Source organism: Monodon monoceros, unplaced genomic scaffold, assembly GCF_005190385.1.
Source record: "Monodon monoceros isolate NGI ecotype Baffin Bay Population unplaced genomic scaffold, NGI_Narwhal_1 Super_Scaffold_18, whole genome shotgun sequence".
In the NCBI taxonomy this organism is placed as follows: Eukaryota; Metazoa; Chordata; class Mammalia; order Artiodactyla; family Monodontidae; genus Monodon; species Monodon monoceros.
This window is the reverse complement of record NW_021703774.1, coordinates 143,632,493-143,657,504: the sequence shown is the minus strand read 5'-3', so window position 1 is coordinate 143,657,504 and position 25,012 is coordinate 143,632,493. Positions and strand designations below refer to the sequence as shown.

Below are 25,012 nucleotides of genomic sequence, written 5' to 3'. Positions count from 1 at the left end.
TCTGGAGCCTGAGCACCACAACTAGAGAGAAGCCTGTGTGCTGCAACGAAAGATTCCACATGCCACAACGAAGATCCCACATGCCACAACTAAGACCGGAGGCAGCCAAATTAATTAATTAATTAATTAATTTTTTAAAAACCTCCTGAAATTAATAAGCAATTATAGTACGGTTGCAAGATACAAGGTTAGTACAAAAAAGCCCAATTACATTCTTATATACAGGCAATGAATAAGTAGAATTTAAAATTACAAATTACTATTTACATCAGCAACCCCCAAAATAAAATATTTGGGTGTAAATCTAACAAAATATGTACAAGATCTGTATGAAGAAAACTACAAAACTCTGATGAAAGATAACAAAGAAGAACTACATACATGGAGAGGTATTCCATGTTCATGGATAAGACTCAATATTGTCAAAATGTCAGTTTTTCCCAATTTAATCTATAGACTCAATGCAATCCCAAAATCCCAGCAAGTTATCTTGTATATATCAACAAACTGATTCTAAAGTGTATATAGAGAGGCAAAAAACCCAGAATAGCCAACTCAGTGTTAAAGAAGAACAAATACTTGACCTCAAAACATTATAAAGCTACAGTAATCAAGACTTTGTTGTATTGATGAAAGAATAAACAAACAGATGAATGGAATAGAATACAGAGCCCAGAAATCCACATAAATACAGTCAATTGATCTTTGACAAAGAAGCAAAGGCAATAAAACAGAGCAAAAATAGTCTTTTCAGGAAATGGGGCGGGAAGAACTAGAGATTCACATGCAAAAAAATGAATCTAGACATCGACTTTACACCTTCATAAAAATTAACTCAAAATGGATCACAGACCTAAACATAAAATGCAAAACTGTAAAACTCCTAGAAGATAACACAGAAGAAAACCTAGATGACCTTGGGTATGGCAATGACTTTTTTTTTATAAATTTATTTATTTTATTTTTTATTTATTTTATTTTTGGCTGCGTTGGGTCCTTGTTGTGTGCGTGGGCTTTTCTCTGGTTGCAGCGAGCGGGGGCTCCTCTTCGTTGTGGTGCACAGGCTTCTCATTGCAGTGGCTTCTCTTGTTGCAGAGCATGGGCTCTAGGTGTGTGGGCTTCAGTAGTTGTGGCACATGGGCTCAGTAGTTGTGGCTCGCAGGCTCTAGAGCGCAGGCTCAGCAGTTGTGGCACACGAGCTTAGTTGCTCTGTGGCATGTGGGATCTTCCCGGACCAGGGATCAAACCCGTGTCCCCTGAATTGGCAGGCGGATTCTTAACCACTGTGCCACCAGGGAAGTCCCTAAATAAATATGTTTTTAAATAAAATAAAATAAAAGCGTTATCAACACTGGCACATATGATCAATTGATTTTCAACAGGGTGCCAAGACCATTCAATGGGGAAAGAACAGTTTTTTTCAACAAATCGTGCTGGGAAAACTCAGCACCATTGAATGAATGAAGTTAGACCTTTCCTTTCACTACGTACAAAAATTAACTTAAATGGATCAAAGACATAAATGTAAGAGCTAAAACTATAAAACTCTTAGAAGAAATCATTGGGGAAAATCATGATATTGGATTTGGAAGTTATTTTGGGGCATGACACCAAAAGCACAGGCAACAAAAGAAAAACTAGGTAAACTAGACATAATCAGAATTAAAAACTTGTGTGCATCAAAGGACACTATAAGAGAGTAAAAAGACAACCCACAGAATAAGAGAAAATATTTTCAAATCATATATCTGATAAAGGATATGACCCTTACATACAAATAAAATCGAACTCAAAACTGGACAAAAAAGGCTTCCCTGGTGGCGCAGTGGTTGGGAGTCCGCCTGCCGATGCAGGGGGCGCGGATTCGTGCCCTGGTCTGGGAGGATCCCGCGTGCCGCGGAGCGGCTGGGCCCATGGGCCATGGCTGCTGGGCCTGCACGTCCAGAGCCTGTGCTCCGCAACGGGAGAGGCCACAACAGTGAGAGGCCCGCGTACCGCAAAAAAAAGAAAAAAAAAGGACAAAAGACTTGAATAGATATTTTTCCAAAGAAGATACACAAAAGGCCAATGCAAAGATGCTCAACATCACTAGTCATTAGAGAAATGCAAATCAAAGCCACATGAGATATCACTCCATACCCACCAGAATTGCTAATATCAGAAAGGAAGAAAGGAAGAAAGGAAGAAAGGAAGAAAGAAAGAAAGAAAGAGAACAAGTGTTAGTAAGAATATGGAGAAATGAGAACTGTTGTACGTTGCTGGTGGGAATGTAAAATGGTACAACTCTACATAAAATAGTATGGTGGTTCCTTAAAAAGTAAAACAGACTAAGTGAAATAAGGTAATCACAAAAAGACAAAAACTACATGATTTCATTTATATAGGGTATCTAGAGTAGTCAAACTCATAGAAACAGAAAGTAGAATGGTTGTTGCCAGGAGCTGCGGGGAGAGGGAAGGGAAGAATTATTTAGTAGGTACAGAGTTTCAGTTTTGCAAGATGAAAAAGTTCTGAAGATTGGTTGCACAGCAATGTGAATATACTTAAAACTGTACACTTAAAAATGGTTAAGATAGTGAATTTTATGTTATGTGTATTTTACCACAATTTCTTTAAAAAGCTAAACACAGAATTACTATATGACCCATCAGTTTCACTTATAGGTAAATACCCAAAAGAACTGAAAGCAGGGACTCAGTTACTTGTATATCAGTGTTCATAGCAGCATCATTTACAATAATCAAAAGGAGGAAACAACCCAAATGTCCATCAGCAGGTGAACGGATAAAAAAAATGTGGTATATACATACAATGGGATATTATTCAGATATAAAATGAAATGAAATTCTTTTTTTTTTGCCCTGCCGTGTGGCTTGCAGGATCTTAACTCCCGGACCAGGGATCAAATCAGAGCCCCGGCAGTGACAGCACCAAGTCCTAATCACTGGATCGCCAGAGAATTCCAAAGAAACGAAATTCTGATATATGCTTCAACATGGATGAATCTTGAGGACATTATGCTAAGTGAAATAATCCAGGCATAAAAGGACAAATATTGTATAATTCCATTAATATGAAATACCTAGAATAGACATATTCATAGAGACAGAAGGTAGAACAGACATTAACAGGGCTAAGGGTAGTGGAGGGAGTTATTTTTTAATGGGTACAAAGTTTCCATTTGGGATGATGAAGAATTCTGGGGGAGTGGAAGAGGCTCCTATATTATTTTAATTTTTGATCAGCATGTAGTATTTTTATAATTAAAATAAATAAAATACCTTACAAGTTAATAGATAGCTCAAGAGGACAGTTTGTAACACTGCTCAAGATCCATAGCACCCTGACAAGGCAAAGCCTATGTCTTAATTAAACACAACTGTCAACTCTGCAGTGAAACTGACCATCAACAAGACAATATAAGAAAAACTGATGCATCACTCACCTTGAACACTTCAGAGAAGAAGCCAGACCCTATTTTTTCACAGGTGAAGTCATCTAAACGCGTCAGTCTGGAAAAGGCACTTATAAGAGCTCGATATGAAGAGGGCCAAACTCTTCCCACCTGGGTCATGTTCCCGTCCCCTCCACCACCTCCTTCAAAATCTTCAAGACGCTCCACACGTGGAGGAAATCCTGCAATTGAATTCCGTTTGCTCCGATCCATAGTCTCAATAATCACTTTTTTTCTTCTTTTAGGAATGAATTCCACACATAGTAAATTTCTGTTGAGTTTTACTTCTCTTCTGGCTTGTCACTAAATAAGAGATTAAAATGATATTTCATTAAAACCATTAATGACTAATAAATACAGGCATACAGAACACTATCAATGTAAAAATATTTCCTCTTTCATATTCTAGTTCCTGATTTTCAGATCTAAAAAACACTTTATGCTTTTACCTTCAAAAAGCGGTGATATATCTATTATTCGTTGAGTACCTATTATCTAGGAAACATACTATAAGAGTTATGCATATGTCATGTCATTTGATTCTCAAATAACCCATGATATAAGATTATGTTCATTTCACAGAGAGGTCAATCATACAGTCACCAAATGGTACAGATAAAGTTAACATGCCAGATTGTCTGATTCAAAAGCCTGTGCTCCTGCCAATGCCCTTCACAGCCTCATATAATTTTCTCTTCATTTGAAAAATCATTAAGTCCAAATATATAAAACAAGGATGACAAATATTTTATACTATAAAATTGTACAATTTTAAAAGAAGAAAACTATATCCAAAAGCAATTTAAAATTCCACTCTTGATTAAACAACCCAGTCCAGCAGAAGTGACTACAGAAGGCTCCATCCCATCTGGCACCTAAGAATAAAAACAAAAACCCACTTTTTCTTTTAGCCTGTCTCTCCCAACATCTACTTTTTCCACAAGAATCAATTATATTTAGGCCTTTAATCCATTTTTTTAAAAGATTTATTTATTATTTATTTATTTTTGGTTGTGTCAGGTCTTAGTTGTGGCACGCGGGATCTTCGTTGAGGCATGCGGGATCTTTCATTGCAGCACGCAGGCTTCTCTCTAGTTGTGGCATGTGGGTTTTCTCTTCTTTAGTTGAGGCGCGAGCTCAGTAGTTGTGGCACGCGGGGCTTAGTTGTCCCGCAGCATGTGGGATTCTAGTTCCCTGACCAGGGATGGAACCTGCGCCCCCTGCATTGTAAGGTGGATTCTTTACCACTGGACCACCAGGGAAGTCCCTTTAATCCATTTTAAGTTTATTTTTGTGTACGGTGTTAAAAAGATGTTCTAATTTAATTTTTTTTTTTACATGTAGTTGTCCAGTTTTCCCAGCATCTATAAAACTCTCAGAGGAGACTTCCCTGGTGCTCCAGCGGGTAAGACTCCCACTCCCAATGCAGGAGGCCCAGGTTCAATCCCTGGTCAGGGAACTAGATGCCGTGTGCATGCTGCAACTAAGAAGTCTGCATGCTGCAACTAAAGTTCCCACATGCCCCAACTAAGACCTAACACAGCCTAAACAAACAAACAAATAAATAAATATTTTTTTAAAAACTGGTAGAGGAAAATACAGGCAGAACACTCTTTCACATAAATTGCAATATCTTTTTCGATCTGTCTCCTAGAATAATGGAAATAAAAACAAAAATAAACAACTGGGACCTAATTAAACTCAAAAGCTTTTGCATAGCAAAGGACGCCATAAACAAAACAAAAAGACAACCCACAAAATGGGAGAAAATATTTGCAAATGATGCAACTGATCTCCAAAATTTACAAACATATCATGCAGTTCAATATCAAAAAACCAAACAACCCAATCAAAAAATGGGCAGAAGACCTAAATAGACATTTCTCCAAAGAAGACACACAGATGGCCAATAGGCACATGAAAAGACGCTCAACATGGCTAATTATTAGAGAAATGCAAATCAAAACTACAATGCGGTATCACCTCACACCAGTCAGAATGGCCATCATCAAAAAACCTACAAACAATAAATGCTGGAGAGGGTGTGGAGAATAGGGAACCCTCCTACACTGTTGGTGGGAATGTAAATTGGTACACCTACTATGGAGAACAGTATGGAGATTCCTTAAAATACTAAAAATAGAGCTACCATATGATCCAGCAATCCCGCTCCTGGGCATATATCCAGAGAAAACCATAATTTGAAACAATACCTGCACCCCAATGTTCATTGCAGCACTATTTACAATAGCCAGGACATGGAAGCAACCTTAATGTCCACCGACAGAAGAATGGATAAAGAAGATGTGGTACATATGTACAATGGAATATTACTCAGCCATAAAAAAGAACAAAATAATGCCATTTGCAGCAACATGGATGGATCTAGAGATTGTCATACTGAGTGAAGTAAGTCAGACAGAGAAAGAAAAATATCATATCGCTTACATGTGGAATCTAAAAAAAAATGGTACAAATGAACGTACTTACAAAACAGAAATAGAGTCACAGATGTAGAAAACAAACTTATAGTTACCAGGAATATGGGGGCAGGATAAATTGGGAGACTGGGATTGACACATGCACACTTCTATATATAAAACAGATAACTAATAAGGACCTACTGTGTAGCACAGGGAACCCTGCTCAATAATCTGTAATCACCTAAATGGGAAAAGAATTTGAAAAAGAATAGTTACATGTGTATGTATAAATGAATCACTCTGCTGTACACGTGAAACTAACACAACACTGTTAATCAACTATACTCCAATATAAAATAAAAATTTGGGGACTTCCCTGGTGGTACAGTGGTTAAGACTCCATGCTCCCAATGCAGGGACCCCAGGTTCAATCCCTGGTCAAGGAACTAGATCCCACATGCATGCCACAACTAAGAAGCCAGCAAGCCGCAACTAAGGAGCCGGCGAGCAGCAACTAAGGAGTCCGTGAGCCCCAACTAAGGAGCCCGCCTGCCACAACTAAGACCCAGTGCAACCAAATAAATATTTTTAAAATAAAAAAATTTTTTAATAAAAATAAAATTAGTATTGAAAAAGATTTTTTTTAAAGAATCAATTATAAGAGTCCTATGCAAAATACAACATTGTGATTCTACAATTAGTGAAACACTTCCATAAATGTGATGAATACCTAACCCAGAATACCTCTACCACCTCCAATCATGGAGAATTAGCAGCAGGGCTTGCAGGGATATCCTTACAATATGACCCTGCTGTAGCCAAAGTTGGTAGCGTTCTACCCAATATGGACCAATCACATTTCCTTTCTGGGCAATTTGGAATTGGAATTAAGATATTCCAGCCTCAGTCTGGCTGCTTTCTAAAATGGAAACCATGTAAACTCAGGAGCTGTTGGCCATGGCGATTTTCTACCATGCAGGCTTGAAGGCAGAATAAGCCAAGGGATTGAGGCAAATTTACAGAGGAAAAAAAGGCACAGACAAGAACTTCTTGATTTTCCTAATGTGCTCTAATCCCTGATTCCTGAGGCCTAACTGTATCCTGGCTTAAGGTTCCACGAGATATAACTGTATCTTTTTTTTTTTTTTTTTTTTTTTTCCTTGTGGCACGCGGGCCTCCCACTGCTGTGGCCTCTCCCATTGTGGAGCACAGGCTCCGGACGCGCAGGCCCAGCGGCCATGTATCACGGGCCCAGCCGCCCCGCAGCATGTGGGATCCTCCCGGACCGGGGCACGAACCCGTGTCCCCTGCATCAGCAGGCGGACTCCCAACAACTGCGCCACCAGGGAAGCCCATAACTGTATCTTTAAAACAAATTATTTTTGCCTAGCTAGTGTCACCATTCTTCACAGAAGGAAGAATAATCCAAGTTCCTAAAGAATAAAACATTGAGACTTTCCTCGTGGTCCAGTGGTAAAGAATTTGCCTTCCAGTGCAGGGGAAGTGGGTTCAATTCCTGGTCGGAGAACTAAGGTCCCACGTGACATGGGGCAACTAAGCCCACGTGCCACAACTACTGAGGCTTCAACAAGAGAGCCCGCATGCTGCCAAGTACAGAGCCATGCATTCTGGAGCCCACGTGCCACAACTAGAGAGAGAACCCGCATGCCACAACTAGAGAGAAGCCTGCACGCCGCAACGAACAGCTCGCATGCCACAAGAAAAAAAAGATCCCACGTGCCGCAACTAAGACATGACGCGGCCAAAAAAAAGAATGAAACATTTAAGTATCTCTATTGAACCTCTGCCAAAAAGTGGCAACAAATCACCAGATCAAAAATTTAGCATTATAAGACCAACATTTTTAAAATTTTACAGCCAGTAGAGACCATGAAGTTCATTTTATATTTTAGGAAACACAAGGACCAGAAAGCATAAACAATGTGCCCATAGCTATAAGGTATTTACTAGCAAAGCCAGACTTAGAACCAAGGATAATGCACTTCTAAAAGTATGTCTGTTGATCATCTGCTTCAAAATTACCCAAGGACTTCATTTAAAACTCAGATTCTTGGGTCTCAACCTTGACCCACTAAATCAGAATCTCTTGGAGTGAGGCCTAGAAATTTTACCAAGTTTCCCAGTGATTCTTATGTACACTAAGAGTTGAAGATCCCTTACAGCAGGGAAGGGGAATATTAATAGCTTTTTTAAAAAAACACCAAGAATTTCACAGGCACTTTCGCATTTAATCCTCAAAATATACCACCAAGGCAGGTATGATCCCGATTTTACAGAAAAACAAATGTAGGCTCAGGAGGTTAAGTAACTTGTCTAAGGAAACAGACCTGGTAGAACCAGAACTGGAACAAAGGTCCACCCAGCACCAAAGCTCAAGCTTTTTCCATTTCATTATTACTTAGTTCAGTGTTTTTCCACTATGAGAGTTGTAAGGAGTTAAGCTAGTCATCTGCATATAAAAGAGGATCAGGACCTGAGTGCAGAGGAAGGCCAGGCCAATTACAATTTGGACAGAGATGGAAAAGAAACTTTAGAAAAATACAGAATTGGAGAAAATGTAAAATAAAGCAACCAACTTAGTGTACAAAAATATTTGTAAAATAAAGCAACCAAACCAAGGGATTAATCTCCAAAATATACAAACAGCTCATGCAACTCAATATCAAAAAAAACAAACCACCCAATCAAAAAGTGGGCAGAAGACCTAAACAGACATTTCTCCAAAGAAGACATACAGACGGCCAACAAGCGCATGAAAAGATGCTCAATATCGCTAATTATTAGAGAAATGCAAATCAAAACTACAGTGAGGTATCACCTCACGCCAGTCAGAATGGCCATCATTAAAAAGTCTACAGGGCTTCCCTGGTGGCGCAGTGGTTGAGAGTCTGCCTGCCGATGCAGGGGACACAGGTTCGTGCCCTGGTCCGGGAAGATCCCACATGCTGCGGAGCGGCTGGGCCCGTGAGCCATGGCCACTGAGCCTGCGTGTCTGGAGCCTGTGCTCCGCAACGGGAGAGGCCACAACAGTGAGAGGCCCGCGTAATGAAAAAAAAAAAAGTCTACAAACAATAAATGCTAGAAAAGTTCAGGAGAAAAGGAAACCCTCCTACACTGTTGGGGGGAATGTAAATTGGTAGAACCACTATGGAAAACAGTATGGAGGTTCCTTAAAAAAATAAAAATAGAACTACCACATGATCCTGCAATCCCACTCCTGGGCATATATCCAGAGAAAACTATAATTCAAAAAGATACATGCATCCCAACGTTCATTGCAGCACTATTTACAATAGCCAGGACATGGAAGCAACCTAAATGTCCACTGACAGAGGAATGGATAAAGAAGATGTGCTACATATATACAATGGAATATTACTCAGCCATAGAAAAAGAATGAAATAATGCCATTTGCAGCAACATGGATGGACCCAGAGATTACCATACTAAGTGAAGTAAGCCAGACAAAGACAAATAGCATATGACATCACTTATATGTGGAATCTAAAAAAAGAGACAGATACAAATGAACTTATTTACAAAACAGAAATAGACGCACAGACATAGAAAACAAACTTATGGTTACCAAAGGGGAAGGGGGGGAGGGATAAATTAGGAGCTTGGCATTAACAGATACACACTGCTACATATAAAATAGATAACAAACAAGGACCTACTGTATAGCACAAGGAACTATACTCAATATTTTTTAATAACCTATAAGGGAAAAGAATCTGAAAAAGAATATATACATATATATATATATGTATAACTGAATCACTGTGCTGTATACCTGAAACTAACATGACATTGTAAATCAACTACATTTCAATAAAATTTGAAAAAGAAAAAAAAAGGATACATACACCGCAATGTTCACTGCAGCACTATTTACAACAACCAAGACATGGAAGCAGCCTAAGTGTCCATCAACAGATGAATGGATAAAGACAATGTGGTATAATGTGGAATCTAAAAAAAGGTACAAATGAACTTATCTACAAAACAGAAATAGAGTCACAGATGCAGAAAACAACCTTATGGTTACCAGGGGGTAAAGAGGGAGAGGGATAAATTGGGAGATTTGGATTAACATAGGCACACTACTATACATAAAATAGATAACTAATAAGGACCTACTGTATAGCACAGGGAGCTCTACTCAATACTCTGTAATGACCTATATGGGAAAAGAATCTAAAAAAAGAGTGATATATGTATATGTATAACTGATTCACTTTATTGTACAGCAGAAACTAACACAACACTGTAAATCAATTATACTCCAATAAAAATTTTTTTAAAAAGATGATGTAGGGCTTCCCTGGTGGCACAGCAGTTAAGAATCCGCCTGCCAATGCAGGGGACACGGGTTCGAGCCCTGGTCCAGGAAGATCCCACATGCCGCAGGGCAACTAAGCCGGTGCACCACAACTACTGAGGCTGCGAGCCACAGCTACTGAGCCCATGCGCCACAACTAAAGAGAAGCCTGTGAGCCACAGCGAAAGATCCCGAGTGCCACAACTAAGACCCGATGCAGCCCTAAATAAATAAAATTTTTTTCAAACTGAATTCAAAGCAATTTTTAAGAAGTTACCAAAAAAACTGTAGGACCATCCTACAGGATAATACCATTTTAATTAAAAAATGTATTTTTTAAACATATAAAATAACATATATTATAGAGAGGCAGGACAGCATACTGATTAAAGGTATAGCCTTCAGAACAAATCTGTATTCAAATCCTTGCTCTGTAACTTGCAGCTATGTGAACCTGGTCAAGTTATTTCAAAACCTCTCTACATCTCCAGTTCCCCATCTATAAAATGGAAATAAATTAGTACCTACATTAGAACATTTTATATGTATTAACTCATTTAATCCTTACAATCACCATAGGGTATTGATTAAATGAACAGTGCCTGGAAAATAGTAAGCATTCAAGTTCTGTTGCTTATTATGATTATTATATAAAGATATATATTTATAGTAAATGTCTAAAAGTATGAACTAGGGGGACTTCCCTGGCAGTGCAGTGGTTAAGACTCCATGCTTCTTGGGCTTCCCTGGTGGCGCAGTAGTTAAGAATCCACCTGCCAATGCAGGGGACACGGGTTCAAGCCCTGGTCTGGGAAGATCCCACATGCCGCAGAGCAACTAAGCCTGTGCGCCACAACTACTGAGCCTGCGCTCTAGAGCCTGCGTGCCACAACTACCGAAGCCCGCGTGCCTAGAGCCCATGCTTCGCAACAAGAGAAGCCACTGCAATGAGAAGCCCGCGCACCACAACCAAGAGTGGCCCCCACTCACTGCAGAGAAAGCCCACGGGCAGTAACGAAGACCCAATGCATCCAAAAATAAATAAATAAAATAAAATATTTAAAAAAAAAGACTCCGTACTTCCAACGCAGGGGGCTCGGGTTGGACCCCTCATCAGGGAACTCAGATCCCACATGCCACAAGGCGCAGCCAGAAAAAAAAAAAAGATAAAAGCATGAACTAGAAAGCCAGCCACTAAATTCATTGTAGTAGTTGCCTTGGTGGGAAAGAAGAAAAATGAGATAAGGAAGGGAAATAAAGGAGATTTCAACTATAACAATAATGTTTTGTTTCCTTTTATTAAAAAACAAACCTATAACAAACACAAAACGGTATGTTTGCTAATTTTGTTATTTTTTTCACTAATATTTGTTAATTCTGGGTGGTATTATATTGTACTCTTTTCTATATTTAATTTTCTTTTTTTTCTATATTTACTCTTTTCTATATTTAATTTTCCTAATAAAAAAAGAATTTTAACAGTTGTTTTCTTTTTTTTTAAGTCTATTGCCAATACAACAGCTATGTAGTATGCTCAGCCCAAAAAAACTGAAAACAATTTGGCAAATAAATAGCATCCCACTGTGCAAGCCAAGTCTCAAGATTCTCAACCTTTTATTCTGCAATAGTTCGACTACAGTTTTTGGTCCAAGGAATATTTATATCTTAGCCTAAAAACTCAAAAGCATTAGGAAAATTTTTGGATAGCCTTACTTATTCAAGTCCACAAACTTAAAATATAAAAGCACTCATGACAAACACTGATATTTAGTTGTAGAGCCCCTATTATATGCTAAAGCAATACTAATTACTAGACAGCTGAGGGACAAAAAGTACAGTCCCCTTATGGGAGTAAGAACTTTATTAATCCATTTTGGAAAAGTGCTGAGCATGGGAAAACTTCCAAACCATGCCTTCTGCTTCCTTGGCCAGCATACTGAATGACCACATTTTAAACGAAACCAACCAAGTTACAAATAGCTTTCAATTTAATCTGATAATTTTCTATTAGCCATAAAAGGCAGCAAAGGTGTGTATGAACAGACTCTAAAACCATACCCTATTTTTTAAAATCTGAAAATAACTAATTTTAAAATCAGACAATACATTCTTTGAAACTTGTGAGATTTTATGCTGTTTTCAGACTCTGGGTTACTTCTCTTGGTCTCACTTAAGGAATATTACTTTTTGATACAAATAGTGCCCTTTAAAGTATACATTTTGGGTGGAACAGAAAAACAACTACAATTACTCTTGCTGTAAAGAGCCTATTTGATTCAAGAGACTACACATTGTTGATCAAGAATTTTAAGCTTGTAAAAACTTGGAATTCCTAAATGGAAACTGATGATACTGTGAGCTGCTTCCCTAAAAATATCCCAGCGAGAGTCCCAGTGGTTCTTAATTAGGGTCATGTGAAGATTTAGGGGGAAGGAGGTTCTTGTCAGCGAGGAGCTACTGTCACAATGGTGGGGGTGTAGGGTGGGCACTATTGGCATTTTAGTGGGCAGCGGCCAGGGAAGCTAAATGTCCTACAATGCACAGAACAGTCCTGCACAACAAAGAACTGTCTTGCCCTAAATGCCAGTAGTGCCCCCGTTAAGAAGCACTGTGTCAGAAAAGCTTAATCAGTTTTGTTCTTAAACCAGGAAACAGCCTTCAGCAGTCTTTCAAAAATGCCAAAATTATGTTGCTTACAAGGACACAAATAATTTTTTAGTAATTTTGTTCTCAATTTCAATATTTATAAACTGGAAAGTTCAAAACTTTTTTCCTTTCTTTTCTGCATAGGAAGGTTTGTCTTTTCAAAGGCTAATTTTCACTTACACTGGGATTGATTTATTTTTCCCAAAGAAAGTACAATTAAAAGCTTTGATTGGAGAAAGTAATTTGAAAAGCTATCAATAAAAAAGTCAGTGGGGCTTCCCTGGTGGCGCAGTGGTTGGGCGTCCGCCTGCCGATGCAGGGGACACGGGTTCGTGCCCCGGTCCGGGAAGATCCCACATGCCGCGGAGCGGCTGGGCCCGTGAGCCATGGCCTCTGAGCCTGCTTGGCCACAGCAGTGAGAGGCCTGTGTACTGCAAAAAAAAAAAAAAAAAAAAAGTTTCTCTTTCAAAAAGAAAAAAAAAAAGTCAGTGAACTAAATATCCTATAACCAATATTATATATTTTATCTTTTCAAAGTAGGAATTCCACAAATCATTTTCCAGAGAATCAAGAAACTTTTAGGACTCCCAAGTAGACCATACGCCCATCTGAAATGCTTATGGAAATAATAACAACTGTAGCCACCATTTACCATAGGCCATGCATTCTACCAAATGTTTCTGCGTTTTAGATAACCTTTATGACAACTCTGCAAGGTAGGTGTTATCATCTCCAATTGAAAGAGAAAGAAATTAAAACACTGAGAGATTAAATTCAAACAAATTCAAACAACTAGTGACAGACTCTGGATTCAAATCAAGAGTTCCAAATCCAAATACTTCCCACTATGACATGTCTCCTCCAAAAAAACAGCTAAATTTCCGTGAAAAATTACAGCTTACTAGCTAGGTACTAAGCTACTACTATTCTCCACCGTAATTTAACAACAGAGACTAAAGAGCACACAGATGATAGCTCCACCAGCCGCTGAAGCAAAAGCCTTTAGTCTCTTCATCACTTTCTACAGATCAAAAAATTAGCATTGGGCTTCCGTGGTGGCGCAGTGGTTAAGAATCCATCCGCCAATGCAGGGGACACCGGTTCAAGCCCTGGTCCGGGAAGATCCCACATGCCGCGGAGCAACTAAGCCTGTGCGCCACAACTACTGAGCCTGCACTCTAGAGCCCGCGAGCCACAACTACAGAGCCCGCGTGCTACAACTACTGAAGCCCGCACGCCTAGAGCCCGTGCTCCACAACAAGAGAAGCCACCGCAATGAGAAGCCCGCACACCGCAACGAAGAGTAGCCACCACTCGCCGCAACTAGAGAAGGCCCGCGCACAGCAACAAAGACCCAACGCAGCCAAAAACTAAATAAATAAATAAATTAGCATTGGTTTAAACAGGCTATTTAAAGAATGGATGCCAAGCTGACAGGAAAGATATGCCAACCCCCAATCAGCCCTTCTTTTCCATTCTAATGTACAGCATTAGTTGTTTCTTACACTTTCATTCCACAGGAATGAAGTAGATGAAACTTCACAACAACATAGATGTAAATAAAATCCTGTAACGCACTGAACAGCTAGCTATCAACCAACAGGTAACAGGATATGGCAAAGTGTCAGCCAGCACCCATAATCTTCAACATCCATCCAAATATGGAATCATGTGTGTACAGAGTTGGTAATGAAGTCCCACAAGTGAGTAAAAAGGATTTCTGAGAATTCAGTGGACTTTTATACCCTGGGTATAAAGAGTAGAAAAAGAATGCAAACATAATATCCTAATATCCTAATCATGCTCTGTTTTCTTTCTATCATCATAAAAATCCCCTCTCTAATTCAAAATGAAACAAGGATTCATTACGGGTAAGATGTAGCCCAGAAAACTGGCCATTTTCCTGAACAGGAATACTGATAAGTACATTAGCTGTATATCATGACCAACCACATGGCAAATCTACATCACAGTCTGCTCAGCTGCTGTCCTTTCTATGGACCAACAAAGCAAATACGGACACATTTCAGGATGACTGCCTAATTAAAAATAAAAGCAACACTGCTGAACTTGCCATCCTGCTGTGAAATAATGAGTTGCAGTTTCCATTCAAAGCAAAAGCAATCTAACATAAAAAGTGGCATCCCCTATTTAATTAGCTATGAGTATACACAATGGCATATATTAGTGCCAGACAGATCAAAAGCCAGTTCTTAAAACTGTTATTATCTCTTTTGGATACGCATATTATATGCTGTTGTAACTACAATCCACCAGGCCCTAGGTCATGACATAAAACTGAAACTTAGGTTGAAAGTTGAAAAGGCATTTAGAGGTTAACTAGTCCAATCTTTTGGCCAATTCAAGAATCCCCTCTGTTAAAAAATCAAATGTTAATTGGGTTCCCACTAGGTATAGGGCATTACAAGTTTGTTTTCTTTTTTTAATATTTATTTATTTGGCTGTGCTGGGTCTTAGTTGTGGCATGCAGGATCTTTTTTTTTTTGTTGCAGCTTAGTTGCAGCATGCAGGATCTAGTTCCCTGACCAGGGATCAAACCCAGGCCCCCTGCATTGGGAGCACAGAGTCTTAACTGCTGGACCACCAGGGAAGTCCCAAAGAAGTGACTTTAAAAAGGTGAACAAAATGGGAATTTCCTGGCAATGCAGTGGTTAGGACTCGGGGCTTTCACTGCCGTGTCCCAGGATCAATCCCTGGCTGGGGAACTAAGATCCACAAGCCTCGTGGTGCAGCCAAGAAAACTGAAAAGTAAAAAGAATAAATAAAAAATTTTTTAAAGGTGAGGAAAAACCGAAAGCAATCTACAGATTTAATGTGATCCCTATCAATTACTCATGACATTTTTCACATAACTAGAACAAATAATCCTAAAATTTATATGGAACCATAAAAGACCCAGAATTCCCAAAGCAATCCTGAGGGAAAAAAACAAATCAGGAGGCAAAGCCCTCCCAGACTTCAGACAATAGTACAAAGCTACAGTAATCAAAACAGTGTGGCATTGGCACAAAAACAGACATATGCTTAACGGAACAGAATAGAAAGCCCAGAAATAAACCCACACACCTACAGTCAATTAATCTTCAACAAAGGAGGCAAGAATATACAATGAAGACAGTTTCTTCAGTAAGTGATGTTAGGAAAAGTTGGACAGCTGCATAGAAATCAGTGAAGTTAGAACAGTCTCTCACACCATACACAAAAATAAACTCAAAATGCTTTAAAGACTTAAATATAAGCCATGACACCATAAAACTCCTAGAAGAGAACATAGGCAAAACATTCTCTGACATAAATTATACCATTACTTTCTTAGGTCAGTCTCCCAAGGCAACAGAAATAAAAGTAAAAATAAACAAATGGGACTTAATCAAACTTACAAGCTTTTGCACAGCAAAAGGAAACCATAAACAAAATGAAAAGACAACCTACAGATTGGGAGAAAATATCTGCACACGATGCGATCAATGAGGGCTTAATTTCCAAAATATACAAACAGTTCATACAACTCAATAACAAAAAAAAAAAACAGCCCAATCAAAAAATGGGCAGAAGACTTAAATACACATTTCTCCAAAGAAGACATACAGATGGCCAATGGGCAAATGAAAAGGTGCTCAACACCGTTAACTATTAGAGAAATACAAAACACTGGTCAGAATGGCCATGATTAAAAAGTCTACAAATAATAAGTGATGAAGAGGGTGTGGATAAAAGGGAACCCTCCTACACTGTTGATGGGAAGGCAAATTGGTGCAGCCACTATGGAAAACAGTATGGAGGTTGCTTTAAAAACTAAAAATAGAGTTGCCATATGATCCAGCAATCCCACTCCTTGGCATATATGCAGACAAAACTCTAATTCAGAAAGATACATGCAGACTTCCCTGGTGGTGCAGTGGTTAAGAATCCACCTGCCAATGCAGGGGACACAGGTTTGAACCCTGGTCCAGGAAGATCCCACACACTGCAGAGTAACTAAGCTCATGTGCCACAACTACTGAGCCTGTGCTCTAGAGTCCATGAGCCACAACTACTGAGCTCACGTGCCACAAGTACTGAAGCCCGTGAGCCCCCAACTACTGTGCCTCAACTACTGAGCCCATGTGCCTCAACTACTGAGCCCATGTGCCCCAACTACTGAAGCCTGTGCTCCCTAATGCCCACATGCCGCAACTAGAGAAAGCCTGCATGCAGCAACAAAGACGCAATGCAGCCAAATTATTTATTTATTTTTTATTTATTTATTTATTTTTAAAAAGAGGCCAAGGGAACATCAACATATACAGGACAAAAAGAAACAACAGAGGTAAGAATAAAACCAAGAGGAAGTAAGTCACACAGGTCAAAGGTGGGAACGATAGGGCTTCCCTGGTGGCACAGTGGTTAAGGAACCACCTGCCAATGCAGGGGACACGGGTTCAAGCCCTGGTCCAGGAAGATCCCACATGCCGCGGAGCAACGAAGCCCATGAGCCACAACTACTGAGCCTGCACTCTAGAGCCGGCAAGCCATGGCTACTGAAGTCCGTGTGCCTAGAGCCCGTGCTCTGCAACAAGAGAAGCCACGGCAATTGGAAGCCCGTGCACCACAACAAAGAGTAGCCCCCCACTCACCACAACTAGAGAAAAGCCTGCACACACCAACTAAGACCAAATGCAGCCAATAATAAATAAATAAAATTTTTTAAAAATAAAAAGGTGGTAACAACAAACATATCAGATGTCACAAATCAGTCAAATAATATGAAGAAAAGTGTCCACTGGATTGGACACTACAGAGGCCAGAGTTAACTCAGCCTACTGAAACAAACCACTAACAAAGAGCTCACTAATTCCTCCATGCCTGTTCTATTATTGAAAAGTTCTGATCGTTACAAAGCTTTTTCTTTACAAGGAAAAGAAAGCATAGAGAAAGCACAGTACTATATTCAAATTCTGACTCTGAAGGAGAATTAAGAAGTTTAACAACTAAATAAAATAATGAGACTTTATTGGATCTTGATTTGAACAAACTAGTTATAGAAGAGAGCTGAGGAAATTTTAATAAGAAATACTATTAGCTGATAAAAGAAAGTTCTATTAATTTAAGTGTGATAATGATATTAAGATTGTATAAGACTTACTTTTGGAGATGCACACAGAAATAGAAGTGAAATATCATGTCTATACTTGTGTTAAAATATATCAGAAAAAAAAGATGTAGTAAATCTTACAAAATGTTAATTGTTAAATACAATTCTTATATGGGTAGATGGGTGTTTGTTACATTTTTCTCATAATAATAACAAAAAAGGCTTCAGAAACAAAAGATGATAAACTATTTGTCAATTAAAAAAAAGAATCCTGAAAAACTGAAACCATTTCCACTAAGATCAGGAACAAGGCAAGGTTGCTCACTCTCACCACTATTATTCAACATTGTTTTGGAAGTTTTAGCCACAGCAATCAGAGAAGAAAAAGAAATAAAAGGAATCCAAATCGGAAAAGAAGAAGTAAAGTTGTCACTGTTTGCAGATGGCATGATACTATACATAGAGAATCCTAAAGATACTACCAGAAAACTACTAGAGCTAATCAATGAATTTGGTAAAGTAGCAGGATACAAAATTAATGCACAGAAATCTCTTACATTCCTATACGCTGATGAAAAATCTGAAAGAGAAATTAAGGAAACACTCCCATTTACCATTGCAACAAAAAGAATAAAATACCTAAGAATAAACCTACCTAAGAAGACAAAAGATCTGTATGCAGAAAACTATAAGACACTGATGAAAGAAACTAAAGATGATACAAATAGATGGAGAGATATACCATGTTCTTGGATTGGAAGAATCAACATTGTGAAAATGACTTTACTACCCAAAGCAATCTACAGATTCAGTGCAATCCCTATCAAACTACCACTGGCATTTTTCACAGAACTAGAACAAAAAATTTCACAATTTGTATGGAAACACAAGAAACTCCGAATAGCCAAAGCAATCTTGAGAAAGAAAAACGGAACTGGAGGAATCAGGCTCCCCGACTTCAGACTCTACTACAAAGCTACAGTAATCAAGACAGTATGGTACTGACACAAAAACAGAAATATAGATAAACGGAACAGGATAGAAAGCCCAGAGATAAACCCACGCACATATGGTCACCTTATTTTTGATAAAGGAGGCAAGAATATACAATGGAGAAAAGACAGCCTCTTCAATAAGTGGTGCTGGGAAAACTGGACAGCTACATGTAAAAGAATGAAATTACAACACTCCCTAACACCATACACAAAAATAAACTCAAAATGGATTAAAGACCTAAATGTAAGGCCAGGCACTATAAAACTCTTAGAGGAAAACATAGGCAGAACACTCTATGACATAAATCACAGCAAAATCCTTTTTGACCCACTTTCTAGAGGAATGGAACTAAAAACAAAAATAAACAAATGGGACCTAATGAAACTTAAAAGCTTTTGCACAGCAAAGGAAACCATAAACAAGATGAAAAGACAACCAAGACAACCCTCAGAATGGGAGAAAATGTTTGCAAATGAAGCAACTGACAAAGGATTAATCTCCAAAATTTACAAGTAGCTCATGAAGCTCAGTATCAAAAGAACAAACAACCCAATCCAAAAATGGGCAGAAGACCTAAATAGACATTTCTCCAAAGAAGATATACAGATTACCAACAAACACATGAAAGAATGCTCAACATCATTAATTATTAGAGAAATGCAAATCAAAACTACAATGAGATATCATCTCACAACAGTCAGAATGGCCATCATCAAAAAATCTACAAACAGTAAATGCTGGGGAGGGTGTGGAGAAAAGGGAACCCTTTTACACTGTTGGTGGGAATATAAATTGATACAGCCACTATGGAGAACAGTATGGAGGTTCCTTAAAAAACTAAAAATAGAACTACCATACGACCCAGCAATCCCACTACTGGGCATATACCCTGAGAAAACCATAATTCAAAAAGAGTCATGTACCACAATGTTCATTGAAGCTCTATTTACAATAGCCAGGACATGGAAGCAACCTAAGTGTCCATCGACAGATGAATGGATAAAGAAGATGTGGCACATATATACAATGGAATATTACTCAGCCATAAAAAGAAACAAAATTGAGTTATTTGTAGTGAGGTGGATGGACCTAGAATCTGTCATACAGGGTGAAGTAAGTCAGAAAGAGAAAATCAAATACCATATGCTAACATATATATATGGAATCTAAAAAAAAAAAAAAAAAACAATGGTCATGAAAAACCTAGGGGCAGGACAGGAATAAAGATGTGGACCTACTGGAGAATGGACTTGGGGACACGGGGAGGGGGAAGGGTAAGCTGGGACAAAGTGAGAGAGTGGCATGGACATATATACACTACCAAATGTAAAACCGATAGCTAGTGGGAAGCAGCCACATAGCATAGGGAGATCAGCTTGGGGCTTTGTGACCACGTACAGGGGTGGGATAGGGAGGGAGACGCAAGAGGGAAGAGATATGGGGATATATTTATATGTATAGCTGATTCACTTTGCTATAAAGCAGAAACTAACACACTATTGTAAAGCAATTATAACTCCAATAAAGATGTTAAAAAAAAAAAAGAATCCAGGGCTTCCCTGGTGGCGCAGTGGTTAAGAATCCGCCTACCAATGCAGGGGACACGGGTTCGATCCCTGCTCCAGGAAGATCCCACATGCCGCAGAGCAACTAAGCCCGTGCACCACAAATACTGAGCCTGCGCTCTAGAGCCCGCGAGCCACAACTCCTGGAGCTCAAGTGCCACAACTACTGAAGCCCTCGTTCCACACCTACTGAAGCCCGCACGCCCAGAGCCCATGCTCCGCAACAAGAGAAGCCAGAGCAATGACAAGCCCGTTCACTGCAACGAAGAGTAGCCCCCACTTGCGACAACTAGAGAAAGCCCACGCACAGCAATGAAGACCCAACGTAGCCATAAATAAATAAATGGCATCACAATTAAGTTAAAAATCTCAAGATCTACTTAAAAAAATTTTGCTAGAATAAAAAAATAAAAGAGCTTAGAGGGAAGAGCAGATGATATACCATGGCAAACTGTGTTAGATAATTCAGAAAAGATCTAGTGATGGCAAAGATACTGAGATTGGAAAAGCATGTCAAGACATAAAACTTCATGAAATGAGAGCAGAAAAAAAATTTTCTAAAATAACACTGTTACATATTATTTAAAACATATGTATGTGACCAAAATAAATTAAACAAGACAAGTTTAAAAAATTCTGATTCCAGCTAAGTAGCTGAATCATCTTGGGCATGTTACTTAACTTCTCCCCCTCATTTATAAAATAGAGGTAAATATTAACTATATCTCACTGAGTTATAATGAGAATTAATGACAACACACTAAGGAATTAAAGGATAAAAATGCATAAATGAAGCAAAAGGCAGGGTGCATAACACACAGTAAGCATTCAATAAAAATGAGTTCCCTTTCCTCTCTCTTCCCCAGCCCAACCTTAATCCTAGTTCTGGATGCTGCAAGTATACAACAAATTAAGTCTGGTTTTCTTCTTTATGATACATTTTCAGTTACCAAGTTTTCTCCAGGGCACATATACACAAGTCTTTCAAGTTTCCCATGAAACATGGCATCAAGAGCTCCCTGGTTATCTTCTTTAAAGTTTAGCCTTAATTGCCCTCCAAACTGTCAAAGCTCCTCTAAAACACAATAGCAAAAAAAGTACACAATATTACATATATGGTCTAACTAGGACAGAATTGAGTAGGATTATTATTTCCCATAATCTGGATATAAAAAACATAGTTTCTGATCTTCTAAGTACACTAAATGTATCTAAAACTTTTTATGCTGGAACATGAAACTTGACACAAGATCAACCAATTGATATTAGACCCATTCAAATAAGCTGAGATGCTAAAGTACTAAGAGGATTATGAATTTCCAGGATAGGACTTCCCTAGTGGTCCAGTGGTTAAGAATCCACCTGCCAAGGCAGGGGACACGGGTTCAATCCCTGGTCCGGGAAGATCCCACATGCCGCGGAACAACTAAGCACATGGGCCACAACTACTGAGCCTGCACTCTAGAGCCCGCGAGCCGCAAGTACTGAAGCCCGCGTGCCTAGAGCCTGTGCTCCACAGCAAGAGAAGCCACCGCAATGAGAAGCCCACACACCTCAACGAAGAGTAGCCCCCACTCGCCACAACTAGAGAAAGCCCGCGCACAGCAACGAAGACCCAATGCAGCCAAAAATAAATAAATAAAATAAATAGATAAATAAATTTCCAGGTTAATCTTTATTTTGATAAATTTTCCTATTTGATTTTAAGAAGACCACTTAGGTCAAATAGGCAACTCACCTCTTCTGATAAAGTGGTTAGAAGTCTATTTCAGAGGCTGGCAAAGAAAGCAATCAAGAGAAAAAGGAAGTTAGATTCCTGGGGTTAGGGTAGGCTCTTCTATAGTTTACATTACAAAGGTCAAAGGAGGAATCTGATAAAAGGCAAAACAAAATTAATAACATGAAGTATTGTCAAAAAATATTCACCAAAAAATATTTTTCAACCTTATTTCTCTCTCAAGTGTATTATTTCCACTAAAGGGAATATTTTATAGCCATTAAAAGTGAGTTACTGGGCTTCCCTGGTGGCACAGTGGTTGAGAGTCCACCTGCCGATGCAGGGGACACGGGTTCGTGCCCCGGTCCGGGAAGATCCCACATGCCGCGGAGCGGCTGGACCCGTGAGCCATGGCCGCTGAGCCTGCGCGTCCGGAGCCTGTGCTCCGCAACAGGAGAGGCCACAACAGTGAGAGGACTGCGTACCGCAAAAAAAACAAAAACAAAAACAAACAAACAAAATAAGTGAGTTACTATAAGCAGACATAAGATAAATGTACAACAATGTATTAACTTACATGTTGTCAGTAACAGAAAAAAACTGGAGACAATCCAAATGTCCATCAATAGGGTAGGTTAAATAAACTGGAGTACATCCAAATAATGTATTATATAGTCATTAAAAGAATGAGGCAGGGCTTCCCTGGTGGCGCAGTGGTTAAGAGTCCGCCTGCCGATGTAGGGGACACGGGTTCTTGCCCCGGTCTGGGAGGATCCCACGTGCCACGGAGCGGCTGGGCCCGTGAGCCATGGCCGCTGAGCCTGCACGTCCGGAGCCTGTGCTCCGCAGCGGGAGAGGCCACAACAGTGAGGGGTCCGCGTACCGCAAAAAAAAAAAAAAAAGAATGAGGTAAATTCTATATATACTAACATGGAGAGATGTCAAAGTTTCACTGTCAAGTGACAATACCAAGATATTGGTATTGTCACTTGACAGTGTCGCTGTTGGCAAAATAGAATGTATAGTGCAATCGTATTTTTATTTTTTAATATAATAGTAAACATTAGTATATATCTAAAAAAACAATTTAAAAGAATGCATATATTAAACTTTATCTTGGTGGAAGAGGTGATTATAAGAAAGACTTTTTTTTTTAATTTATTTTTGGCTGTGTTGGGTCTTCATTGCTGCATGCGGGTTTTCTCTAGTTGCGGCAAGCAGGGTCTACTCTTCCTTGCTGTGCATGGGCTTCTCATTGCAGTGGCTTCTCTTGTTGTGGAGCACAGGCTCTAGGCACGCGGGCTTCAGTAGTTGTGGCATGTGGACTCAGTAGTTGTGGTTCACAGGCTCTAGAGCACAGGCTCAGTAGTTGTGGCGCATGGGCTTAGTTGCTCCCCAGCATGTGGGATCTTTCCGGACCAGGGCTCAAACCCATGTCCCCTGCATTGGCAGGTGGATTCTTAACCACTGTGCCACCAGGGAAGTCCCAAGACTCATTTTTGTATGGAATACGTTTCTGTTCAGTTTTTTTACAATGACCTTGCATTACTTTTGTTTAAAAAATGAAGATTAAAAGCTTAGAACAGGGCTTCCCTGGTGGCACAGTGGTTGAGAGTCTGCCTGCCGATGCAGGGGACACAGGTTCGTGCCCCGGTCCGGGAAGATCCCACATGCCACGGAGCGGCTGGGCCCGTGAACCATGGCCGCTGGGCCTGCGCCTCCAGAGCCTGTGCTCCTCAACGGGAGAGGCCACAGCAGTGAGAGGCCCGCGTACCGCAAAAAAAAAAAAAAAAAAGCCTAGAACAACTAAAAATCACCGTTTCATCCCTCCCACTACAATAGCTTAGACTACATGAGATGAAATTTATATGTTAAGTGCGAAGAGGGAGGGGCAAAAATATAAAAATTGAATAATCAATGATTATAATTATATAAAAGTATGCACTGGAAAAAATAAAGGAATTATACCAAAGTGATAATGTTATTTTGGGTAGAAAATGTATGACTTATTCTTTACTCTTATTCTAAACTTTCTGTAATGTTATATTGACAACAAATATAGCAAACTGAACATAATTTCACAATCAATGTATAATGAAAATGAGTCTCTTAAAGCATTTAATTATTAATATACAGAAATACAAATATAAAAGCTGACCTGTAGTAATTCGACTAAATTCATATTAACTACAGCATACTCCCTGGCATTTCTTTTTTCTGAAAGGGGTTTGCTTCCTTAAAATATTTTCTTTCTGATTTAAATTCAGGAAAAAAATTCTAATTCCAGTTAAAAATGTATTCTCTAATGTAACTATGGAGCTTTAAGAGGACTTTTAATGTGATTTCCTTATACTTGTAAAGCTTCAACAAGACCAGAGCCTTACCATGCCAGAGGGTTATCTGGTCTTAAGAATCCAAAGGAAAGAGTACATAACTATTATAAAAGGTATTTTCAAACAATGCCTATTTTCATAGTTCTTTAATATATATACACATATATACTTTTCAAATAAAGGGTCATATTCCAGTCTGAAATTTCACTTCTGTTTAAATACAATTGTCTTTGATAATATCTCTACTATTTCATAAGCATGAAAGATTTCAACATCATTTCAGACTAGTGGGAAGGAAGCAAACTGCAACCTGTAACAGTTCACATAGCACACATGACAGTTAAAAAGAAAATTCAATGGCGGCTTCCCTGGTGGCGCAGTGATTAAGAATCCGCCTGCCAATGCAGGAGACACGGGTTCGATCCCTGATCTGGGGATATC

At 39.2% G+C, this 25,012-nt stretch overlaps 1 protein-coding gene across 3 annotated transcripts in view; it reads right to left on the bottom strand.

Annotated features, from left to right (window-relative positions):
- Positions 1–25,012, bottom strand: part of TESK2 (testis associated actin remodelling kinase 2) — a 131,022-nt gene that overhangs the window by 97,891 nt on the left and 8,119 nt on the right. For 2 of the 3 annotated variants that reach the window (XM_029227992.1, XM_029227995.1), the window contains exon 2: positions 3,446–3,757. In XM_029227992.1, the coding sequence (XP_029083825.1) occupies positions 3,446–3,667 (222 nt within the window). In that variant the 5' untranslated portion in view covers positions 3,668–3,757. Of the gene's footprint in view, positions 1–3,445; positions 3,758–22,259; positions 22,288–25,012 lie in introns of those variants that run through there. The other variant, XM_029227993.1, reaches the window with a different exon arrangement.